Below are 12,300 nucleotides of genomic sequence, written 5' to 3'. Positions count from 1 at the left end.
TCCCTATCCAAGCTGAAGTCCCTACAGTGAATAGGCCGGTTGTGTTGGTTTATTGGGTTGAAGGTCCTATCCAAGCTGAAGTCCCTGCAATGAATAGGCCAGATGGGTGGGGTTATTAGTTTGAAGGTCCTATCCAAGCTGAAGTCCCTACACTGAATAGGCCAGATGGTTGGGGTTATTGGGTTGAAGGTCCTATCCAAGCTGAAGTTCCTACAGTGAATAGGCCAGATGGTTGGGGGTATTGGGTTGAAGGTCCTATCCAAGCTGAAGTCCCTACAGTGAATGGACTGGATGGGTGGGAGTATTGGGTTGAAGGTCCTATCCAAGCTGAAGTCCCTACAGTGAATAGGCCGGATGGTTGGGGGTATTGGGTTGAAGGTCCTATCCAAGCTGAAGTCCCTGCATTGAATAGACTGGATGGGTGGGGGTATTGGGTTGAAGGTCCTATCCAAGCTGAAGTCCCTACAGTGAATAGGCCGGATTGTTGGGGGTTTTGGGTTGAAGGTCCTATCCCAGCTGAAGTCCCTACAGTGAATAGGCCCGGATGGTTGGGGGTTTTGGGTTGAAGGTCCTATACCAGCTGATGTCCCTACAGTGAATAGGCCGGAGGGTTGGGGGTTTTGGGTTGAAGGTCCTATCCCAGCTGATGTCCCTACAGTGAATAGGCCGGATAGTTGGGGGTTTTGGGTTGAAGGTCCTATCCAAGCTGAAGTCCCTACAGTGAATAGGCTGGATGGTTGGGGGTATTGGGTTGAAGGTCCTATCGAAGCTGAAATCCCTACAGTGAATAGGCCGGATGGTTGGGGGTTTTGGGTTGAAGGTCCCTGCATATAAATTCTCTATGTGGGTACAGCACTATGTTTAAGATGTTGGATGCAGGTCTCACTTTGTCCGGTGCTACAATCAGAACTATGGTGGTCCATAGGTTGATGCAACTGCACTCACTTTGGTATGGTATATACCGTAGTCTAAAGGGAGTGCTGCTAACAGGTTACCTTAAAAAGGAATCATGTGCACATTGACAGATTGTTAAAACGAAAAAAAAAAATCGCTAAATTAATGCTAAAAAATTATGCAAAAATGTTGCAACATTTCAAACTGTTTTATGGCAAAAACTGGTTGATGAACCCACCCTTTTGTTATTCTTTCTCAGTACTGCAGACCCGGGCATTGCACCTCAAACTAGAAGTAATCATAATTCTGTATTTAAAAAATTCTTTACGATTTTTCTGTTATTGTCACATTTTTTATATTTTGCTTACTTTTGGTGGATGTATTTAGACTCATTAAAACCTCCTCATTGTGCTTTTATTGTTTCCCAAATTGAACTATAGACATTCCAGAGGCCATTACCGGATCTTTTGATATGTAGGCCTCATAGAAAAACTATAAATGGCTTGTAGTTTATGCCAGAAACGAAAGTGCGACTGTGTAGAATGGAATGTTCTCGAAAGCTCTCCAGCGGGCACAGAGCGCAAGCAGCTGTTAAGGTCCTGAAAGGCAGACTCCTCACCCGCTCCGCCATGTGTTTACACCACACGGCTGAGTTTAGAGGTCCTGAAAAGCAAAGATCACATAGTATTCTCTTTGGTGTTCCCTTGTTTCTGCCCATAGTCTGCTTTGGTTGTATTTTACTGACGCATAACATTCCCATAAGTACAGTGCATTTTAGGAGCAAAACTTATACATTGGCCTTATTATATTATATCCACCACACTGTACTCCTCTGCTATTGAGGATGAAAGGAGACATGTACACACAACACCAGATTTTTGGTTCACTTGGAAGGAATCCCTATTGTGGTCAGCTTACGTTCCTTGCATCGTAACTGGAAACCATGCACTTAACTGGAAGTCATATTTTCCTGCCAGTTCTCACAGATGTAATAGTAAAGATGTTCTTTTCATTCGTAGAAATAATTTTAAGTTTAGTCCGCTGTGTAAAAACATCTACAAAGATAGAAAGAGATTGGTACTGAATTTAGAAAATTGGTCTTTTCGACAACAGATCAGACTTCCAATAGTAATATTTACCATGCCCACTATGTGCAAACATTTCCGCATTAGTTGTTATTCAGTTAGAACATTTGTTTCCCAGTCATTTTCAGCCGTTGGGGGTTACTTAGATGCTCCTGTCAGTTAACATAATGCTTGACAGCTGTTGACAATGACCACAATGCAGATCTGGCTGGAACTGTCAAGCCGTAAAATTGCACTGCTGTGCCTCATTGTGCACCTAGTCAGAAGGTAGCGACAGGTGAATAGTTTGCTAATTGGCTTCAGCACACACCACACTAATGGCAAATGAGAGAAAACTGATTTAATTTGTTTTGTTTTTTTTGCTTATTTGAATAGATTGGATGCAAGCAGAAAGGAATTTAGAAAGACTTTTCTTTGTTTCTGTTTCTAGCATTACTTTACCTATGTACATAAAATAAAGGATGAAAAGGAATATTAAGTTTGTAAGTTGCCCCTTATTCTATAAGAGATAACTTCTTGATCTCTAGGGTCTGACTGCTGGGGCCCCCACCGATCCTGAGAACCAGGGCTCTGAAGAGGTGGTCCAACAGGTGTACTGCTGCTCCATTCATTCCTTTCGAAGTTCTGAGTGCCAGCAGAGCACAGCTCTTGATAATCTCTGGCGGTCCCATCAACAATAAATGCATTCCAGTGCACATGATCAACCACTTCTTCATTCACACATGGCTCTATAGAGCCTCAGTACTTGGGATCAGTCATGGCTCGTGCACTCGGCAGTCATGAAGTTACCCCTAGGCAATGGATAAGGGCTAACTTCCAAATTTTAGGCATACTCCTTTAAAGTTTTTTTTTTTTTTTTTTCATTTTTTTGGGACCAAGTATTATGAGCTAAAACTTTTATTCCCGTCATTCACAGATTTTTCAACTGTACTTACTACAGAGACTCTGCAGTGTTCTGTGCGTGTGCAGCCTGATACTCTCCCTATGACTTCCTGATCCCACACTGCTCTGTACCTGCAGCCTGTAAACATCAGGTCGTGTACAATCTCCTTTACAGGAGGAGGTCTGGACCAGCTTAATACTTGTGAAGGAGAAGTCAATCATCTCAGTGGGTGTTTCGAGTGTGTGGTGTGACCCAACACTGTGCTACAGACGTCAATATTCCCATGTGGCGTGTCTACTTGACCAGTGAGCCTACCTGTGATATTGAAATTGCATAAATGGAGGTAGCTATGGTGGAATAGTCCATGAGAGCTCAGAGTTTAGGAATTGAATTATGCAGATCAACGCTCTGGGAGCGAGCGGTGGCGACTGGAGGGGCAGTAACGGGCTAGAAGAACTGCATGTCAGCAAACCAGTCGTGCGGTAGTGCCTTCAGGGGGCTAAGAGGGGACAAGAAATTGCTTAAAATGTATGTGGATGGCTTTGATGGCACATTACAAAAGTTCTCCATGTTTATTTCATATGATATACAGTATGTCAAGTTTAGCAATGAGCGAACATGCTTGGATAAGGTGTTATCTGAGCACGTTCGTGTGCTAACCGAATGTCTTTAAAAATATGTACAAGTGCGAGCGGATGTTTGACAGCCACAACATTTGCAGGGATGGCCTAACAAACAGGCAGTCCATGCATGTGTTGTGGCGGTTGAAAAGCCTTGAGACATGCAGGTGCGGGGACTTGGAAATATTATTCTAGCATGCAGTCACTCGGTTGGCACCTGAGCATGCCGGATAACGCCTATCCCAGCATGTTCGCTCATCACTAGTAACGTTCTTTTCTGAATGTTTGTTCAGTGCATCGACAGTTGGGATCAGGAGTGGATGCATTGTAGTTGTACATGTACCCCATTTCCTTTTATCATATCTCATCATCATGAATTTGATGGATGTGTCTTTTTGTCAACTATATTGATAATGAGTTCAGACTCGTCTAGTAATGGGGGAGATTCAATAATCCACTATAGGCATTGATGCTCTACCATTTAAATAAAATTGGCTACTTTTATCTAATGTTCATGGGGTCCTTAACCCTTAACACATGCCTACTAATTGTAGAAATAAGATGTCATCTTGTTGTACCATTTAAGGTAAACATGGACCGACCGGTGATACTAAACGACCAATTGACTGTTTACACAGGTAGACCGCTCCTCAAATGTGCACTGATCATTCTATGACAGGTCAAACAGTGCACATAAGCTTCCATTATTCTCGGCAGCAAAAGGTCATGTTTACACAGGACAATGCGCTGTCAAGAATGATGATCTCTTGTGCAGCAGAAAAGATCACTTCATCCAAAAAATGGGTATTTGAAAGATAATCGTGAATAATAATTGTTATACTCAAGTGTTAATGTACCCGTACTCATTTCTTTATTACCTTGGGTCACACTAGGTATGTGTCTCATTTTCGAATAAAAGGTTGTTTTAATTTTTTTTTTTGGTGCATCTTGTGTTGTAGCCCTGTTATTTATTCTAATTATGACCTTTTTCCAGGACCCCTAAAATGTTTCAGATTAGGCATATGCTTCAAGAGCAATTTTAGCAATGAGAATATTCCAGAACTGTGATTGCGGTTTATTGTGTTCAGATAATAAAAAGAACATCTTACTGGCATTTCCTTCCCAGACTTTGCTACTTTGCTAACAGTTCCTTTAGGTACAAAAGACGTGATAATAATGGATATACCTATTTATTTATTTTATTTAATTTTTAATTGATTTTAAATTTGTTGTATAACAGTTGATATCACTTTTATCCATGTTCATACAGCAGATGATATAAAAGTGCTAAAAATGTCGTCCTTTCTCTTGGTGACTTTGAAAATGTTCTGCTATAATGCACTGAAGGTGATGGACTAAGACAGTGATTATTGAATGTAAGGATAATGATTACATAGTACAGTCAGCCATCAAAGAGAGTGGAGGAGATTATGACAAATGCGTTTTCCCATGGAGAACCATGAGCATAGAGAAAATAGGTTCTGCAATTTGTGGAGGATATTAGAAGCTATTTATGTATTCACTTGCATTACCTTTGCCTATCTAACTTGTCCTTTCTTCCTTATTCCCTCAGAATTCAATACGGCATAATTTGTCTCTGCATAGCAGATTTATTCGAGTTCAAAACGAGGGCACCGGAAAAAGCTCTTGGTGGATGATCAACCCAGACGGAGGAAAAGGTGGGAAGGCACCGAGACGGCGTGCTGTATCTATGGACAACAGTAACAAATACACTAAGAGCCGGGGGAGAGCTGCAAAGAAAAAAGCGTCCATGCAGGTGGCCCAGGATGCTACCGATGACAGCCCTTCACAACTAAAATGGCCGGGAAGCCCTACATCACGGAGCAGTGATGAGCTGGATGCATGGACAGATTTCCGCTCTCGTACAAACTCTAATGCCAGCACGATAAGTGGCCGTTTATCTCCAATCCCAGCTACCACTGAACTTGATGATGTTCAAGATGACGACTCTCCTATATCCCCCATGTTGTATAGTCCTGGCAGTATGTCTCCATCCTTAAGTAAGCCATCCACAGTGGAGTTGCCAAGGATAACAGATATGGCTGGAACCATGAACTTAAATGATGGTTTAACAGATAACCTTATGGATGATTTGCTGGATGACATTTCCCTTACTTCTTCTCAGCAGTCATCTCCTGGTGTGGGCATGCAGAGAAGTTCCAGCTTTACCTATGGCACTAAGGGCTCGAGCCTCAGCTCTCCATCCAGTAGCTTCACTAACACAAGTAGCTTCAATTTTCCTTTGACCTCTTTGCGTCAATCCCCAATGCAAACCATACAAGAGAACAAACAAGCAACCTTCTCTTCCATAAATCATTACAGTAACCAGTCTCTACAGGACCTTCTTACCACTGACTCACTTAGCCATAGTGATGTTTTAATGACTCAATCTGATCCACTCATGTCCCAGGCCAGTACTGCAGTCACTGCTCAGAATTCCCGTAGAAATATAATTTTGAGGAATGACCCAATGATGTCTTTTGCCGCTCCATCCAACCAAGGTGGAGGTCTGGTTAATCAAAACTTGTTACACCACCAGCAGCAGTCCCATAGTTCATTTCTTGGTGGCAGCCGTGCCTTCTCAAACAGCATAAATAACATTGGTTTAAATGACAGCAACAACTTGGACTCATCCAAACACCAGCAGCAGTCATCTGTCAGTCATTCTATGCAAGCCCTATCAGACACGCTCTCAGGGTCCTTGTACACAGGCATGAACCTTCCAGTGCATGAAAAGTTCCCAACTGATTTGGACCTGGAAATTTTCAATGGGAGCTTGGAGTGCGATATGGAAACGATCATTCGAAATGAACTCATGGATGCGGATGGGCTGGATTTTAACTTTGACACCCTCATCTCTGCACAGAATGTCAGCTTAACTGTGGGAAACTTCACAGGTGCTAAGCAGACATCATCACAAAGTTGGGTACCAGGTTGATGAAAGTCATTGAAGAGTGACCTTGCCAGGTCAGTAATATCTATAAAATTAGTTTTGGAAATAAATGCCTCTAGCTATAGCTTTCAGATAATTGAATATTATTTTCACCTTGAAAGCTTTCAGATAAATTGTGCTCCTAGTTCTAGCTAATTGAAAATGTAATTTGCCTTTACAAGCTTCAACCCATTGTCTTGCGTATTGCCACAAATCTTTCTAGATGGTTTTGATTAAAGCCTCCTTAAAGGGAACCTGTCAGCAGGATTGTGCACAGTAACCTACAGACAGTGTCAGGTTGGCGCTGTTATACTGAATACAATGATACCTTGGTTGATGAAATCTGTATTGTGGTTGTTGTTTAATCTTTATTTTCAGTTTTGAGTTAATGATATGCTCGTGTTTCGGGGCGGCCTGTGGGGAGGAGTCTTCATTAGATATTCACCAGTATGGCTTTTGACAGGTCACCGATCCCTCAGTGACCTGCCCCATATTTTACATAATGAAGAGTCTATATATATTGGAAAAAAATCCCATATCATTAACTCAAAAATAAAAGATTAAACAACAACCACAAGACAAATTTCATCAACCAAGATATCACTTTAATCAGTACAACAACTCCGACCTGACACTGTCTGTAGGTTACTCAGCACAATCCTGCTGATAGGTGCCCTTTAACAACTTTCTTCTGCTCAGGTACTCTTTTTCCCCGCAGTGTCTGAACCTATACACTCACTCTGATACTTGTCTTCATTTGCCACTGCTCACAAATTTGCTTAAAGAACATTCCCATCAAAACTTGTATCCTCTTACTATATTGCAGTCATCGTCTTATATACCACTGTGTACTTGCAATTGCACATTTTGACTTTCTACCCACTTAATTATTCTGTTTTCCATTAGGTCTATGACATCACGTGATTAATAACTGACTAGCTGAATCCTTCTAAGCTCTATGTAGAAACAGGAGGTCAATTTTCCCTGTACGAGTCCACGTGATTAATAACTGACTAGCTGAATCCTTCTAAGCTCTATGTAGAAACAGGAGGTCAATTTTCCCTGTACGAGTCATAAGTCATTGCAAAGGTCCCCAGCAGGGGGGAGGAAGTGAGCAGCTGGGTCAGGAGCTGAAGAGATGAATGATTTCTGCAGGGAAGAGAAACTTCCTGTTTCTACATAGAGCAGAGAAAAGAGAAGAATCAGTTGGGTAGAAAAGTAAAATGAGCAACTGTAAGTACACAGAGCTGTATAATAATAATATGTCTGCAATCTATTAAGAGGATAAAATCTTTGGTGGGAGTGCTTCTTTAAGGAAATGTTGTGAGCAGTGAGAAATGAAGATAAGTAACAGAATGTGTGAAATAAATGGTAAGGTCACTGCTCCTGACAAGGTCAACACACTATTCTGCTGCAGCAGCTATTAGAGTTCAATGCATCATGCTAATGACAAATTGAGTGAAACAGCTTTTACGCATGTTACTGCATTAAAAAAAGATAAATAAAAAAGTCTCAGGAACCTGAGTGGTGCCTTTATATAAGCATCATGTAAATTCAATTTGGATGTTTCACATCTATATCTATCTACAAAAATCTGTCTAAAACTACAATACTGAAGTTGCTTTTCTAGATTTCTCAGAATTCTGAATTGTTAATATTGCTAGCTATGGTGTAAAATATCTTTAGCTCCCATATTTGTCAGTCAGCACTGTGGTGTCCATATTCACTGTCACTAACCTTTAAATCTGTATAATAATGAAAGGTCATCGTAAGAAACCTACCTACACCTGTCTCATTACAACCACTGATAGGTGAAGTGAAAAATGCCCCATTAGAAGGGCTCATATTAAAGGATAGGATATATTTGGTTGCACTTAAAAGGTATGTGCACACGCTGCGGATTTTGCTGCGTATCCGAAGCGGATTGGCCGCTGCGGATTCGCAGTTTTCCATGCGTTTATAGCACCATGTAAACCTATGAAAAACAAAATCCGCAGTGCACATGCTGCCGAAAAAAACGCACGGAAGCGTAGCGTTGTTTATTCAGCAGCATGTCAATTCTTTGTGTGGATTCCGCAGCGGTTTACACCTGCTCCATAATAGGAATCCACAGATGTAAAACCGCAGGTGAAATCCGCAAAAAAAAAAACGTAATTCCGCAGTAAATCCACAGTGCGGATTTACCAAAATAAGTGCGGAAAAATCCGCACACCTTTCCGCAACGTGTGCACATACCCTAAGGGCTCCTTTCCACTTGCCAGGAAAAAACTGTTCGATTTACGGACCGAAAAAACGGATGTAACGTATGCGAGTGTTATGCGATTTTTTTTTTTATCGCAACATCCGTATTGCTGTCTGATTTTTACGCACCGGTGTCCTTTGAAAAGCCGGTAATTCAGCGCTGTGTACAGTAAAATCACACTGACAGGTTAGATTAGAGTAGATATATACACATAGAATATGTATATATACATATATATATGTCAGGGAGACACCTCTATATATATATATATATATATATATATATATATATATATTTATATTTAATGCAGCGCTAAATATCAGAAAGGCCGGTAATTCAATTGCCGGCTTTTGCTATCTCCTTCACAAACCCGACATGATATGAGACATGGTTTACATACAGTAAACCATTTCATATCCCCTTTTTTTTGCATATTCCACACTACTAATGTTAGTAGTGCGTATGTGCAAAATTTGGGCGCTCTAGCTATTAAATTTAATAGCTAAATCGCGGAAAAAATGGCGTGGGCTCCCGCGCAATTTTCTCCGCCAGAGTGGTAAAGCCAGTGACTGAGGGCAGATATTAATAGCCTAGAGAGGGTCCATGGTTATTGGCCCCCCCCATGGCAGGGCCGGCTCCAGGATTTTGTGGGCCCCGGGCAAAAGAGTCTCAGTGGGCCCACATACCACGATTCATGATGCACAGATACGGTGGAGAAATAAATGTATACTACATAGGGCCTAGCCTTCCCCTTCATTCTTCACATAGGCAGATATGCACACACACAATACGCAGACATACACATACAGTACGCAGACATGCACACACACACAATACGCAGACATACACATGCAGTACGCAGACATGCAAACACACACAATGTTATGCAGACATACACATACAGTACGCAGACATGCACACACACACACACAATACGCAGACATACACATACAGTACGCAGACATGCACACACACACACAATACGCAGACATACACATACAGTACGCAGACATGCACACACACACAATACGCAGACATACACATGCAGTACGCAGACATGCAAACACACACAATGTTATGCAGACATACACATACAGTACGCAGACATGCACACACACACACAATACGCAGACATACACATACAGTACGCAGACATGCACACACACACACAATACGCAGACATGCACACACACAATACACAGACATGCACACACACGATACGCAGACATGCACATACAGTACGCAGACATGCGCACACACACAATACGCAGACATGCACGCATACAATACGCAGATATTTACATACATATAGTTGAAGACAAATTCACAAACATACTTAAATATGTACAGTCAAACACACTGATATACACAGATATGCACATCATACAGGCATACACAGACAGACAGACACAACACACAAGCCTCACTCACCTCCCCCAGGCTTGTCACCCATCAGGCTCCTCTGGCATGTGGCTGTGGAGGGAGTGCTGCTTGATCGATGGCCATCACTTAAACAGACATGGCCACCCACGGTGCACGCTGCAGCTGTGTCTGCTGTTAATGATGCGGTCAAGCAGACACTGTGCCTTTAACTTTGCTTGTGTGTCCGCCCGGCCGCATCATTACTTGCAGAGACATCGCTGCACACTGCACTGTGCGCGGCCATGTTTATTTAAGTGACGGCTGAGCTCAAGTAATGCCGAAGCTGCTGGGGGAGCGGCCCGGGCCCCCTGGTATCCCGGCCACGAGTGGGCCCCCCAATTTGTTCAGGGCCCCGGCATTTGCCCCGGTACGCCGGGTGCTGACGCCGGCCCTGCCCCCTGGCTAAAAACATCTGCCCCCAGCCACCCCAGAAAAGGCACATCTGGAAGATGCGCCTATTCTGGCACTTGGCCACTCTCTTCCCATTCCCATGTATTGGTGGGATATGGGGTAATGAAGGGTTAATGTCACCTTGCTATTGTAAGGTGACATTAAGCCAGATTAATAATGGAGAGGTGTCAATTATGACACTTATCCATTATTAATCCAATAGTATGAAATGGTTAAAAAAACACACACATTATTACAAAGTCTTTTAATGAAATAAATACTCAGGTTTTTGTAATATTTTATTATACTGGTAATCCACCTGAAGACCCTCGTTCTGTAAAAAAGGAAAAATAAAAAATCAACAATATCCCATACCTTCCGTCGTTCTGTCACGTCCCATGATGTAAATCTGCTGGATGTCCTCCTATGAACTCGAGCGTGGGAAAATATTCTGAAAAGTTTGGGAAAATATTCTGAAAAGTTCCCAGGCTCGAGTTCAGCAGAGGGCGCATCACCGCAACTCGAGGTAACTACAGGTCATTCACCTACTTTCCATTCATTCGCCGGGTTTTACAGGCAGGGGCGGCTGCATTAGCAGAGCTTCTGCTTGTAAAATTAGTTAACCCCTTCAGATGGATTTACATTGTGGGACGTGACAGAACGACGGAAGGTATGGGATATTGTTGATTTTTTATTTTTCCTTTTTTACAGAACGAGGGTCTTCAGGTGGATTACCAGTATAATAAAATATTACAACAACCTGTGTATTTATTTCATTAAAATACTTTGTAATGATGTGTCTGTGTTTTTTTAACCATTTTATACTATAGGATTAATAATGGAGAGGTGTCATAATTGACGCCTCTCCATTATTAATCTGGCTTAATGTCACCTTACAATAGCAAGGTGACATTAACCCTTCATTACCCCATATCCCACTGCTACACGGGAATGGGAAGAGAGTGGCCAAGTGCCCTCAGTCACTGGCTTTACCACTCTGGCGGAGAAAATTGCGCGGGAGCCCACGCCATTTTTTTCCGCGATTTAACCCTTAAATTTAATAGCTAGAGCGCCCAAATTTTGCACATACACACTACTAACAGTAGTGTGGAATATGCAAAAAAAAAAAAGAAAAGGGATACGAGATGGTTTACTGTATGTAAACCATGTCTCATATCATGTTGGGTTTGTGAAGGAGATAGCAAAAGCCGGCAATTGAATTACCGGCTTTTCTGCTATCTAGTGCTGCATCAAATATATATACATATATAGGTGTCTCCCTGACATATACAGTATATATGTATATATACCTATTCTATGTGTATATATCTACTCTAAGCTAACCTGTCAGTGTGATTTTACTGTACACCGTGCTGAATTGCCGGCTTTTCAAAGGACACTGGTGCGTAAATATCGGACAGCACTCGCATGATGCGAATGCTGTGCGTTTTTTTTGTCGCACCCATTGACTTGCATTGGCGAGTCTCGTCCGAGAATCGCAGCAATACGCAGCATGCTGCGATTTTTTTTCTCAGTCCAATTTCGGCTGAGAAAAAAATCGCAAATGAAAAGACACTTATTGACTAACATTGGTCCGAGTGCAATCCGATTTTTTTATCAGATTGCACTCGTCGGTTTTCCTCGCAAGTGGCAATGGAGCCCTAAGGGCTCGTACACAAGACCAATGTTCTCGTACGAGTGTTAAGCATGGTTTTCACAGATAGCACTCATATCTGATTTTCTATGGGGCTGTGTACATATCCAATAAGTTTTCCTGGGACCAAGTAGTCTGCGGGAAAAAATCAGACATG

At 42.1% G+C, this 12,300-nt stretch overlaps 1 protein-coding gene across 2 annotated transcripts in view; it reads left to right on the top strand.

Annotated features, from left to right (window-relative positions):
• The window catches only part of FOXO3 (forkhead box O3), a 159,299-nt gene that overhangs the window by 112,639 nt on the left and 34,360 nt on the right, over positions 1 to 12,300 (top strand). For both annotated transcript variants that reach the window (XR_011312402.1, XM_069726249.1), the window contains exon 2: positions 5,056 to 6,470. Coding sequence is in view for 1 of the 2 variants with exons in the window: in XM_069726249.1 (XP_069582350.1) it covers positions 5,056 to 6,441 (1,386 nt within the window). In the remaining variant the exon portion in view is untranslated. The remainder of the gene's footprint in view (positions 1 to 5,055; positions 6,471 to 12,300) is intronic.

The sequence above is a fragment of the Ranitomeya imitator genome, chromosome 5 (genome assembly GCF_032444005.1).
Source record: "Ranitomeya imitator isolate aRanImi1 chromosome 5, aRanImi1.pri, whole genome shotgun sequence".
NCBI lineage: Eukaryota > Metazoa > Chordata > Amphibia > Anura > Dendrobatidae > Ranitomeya > Ranitomeya imitator.
The sequence above is the reverse complement of the archived record's forward strand: the minus strand, read 5'-3'. Positions and strand labels throughout refer to the sequence as shown.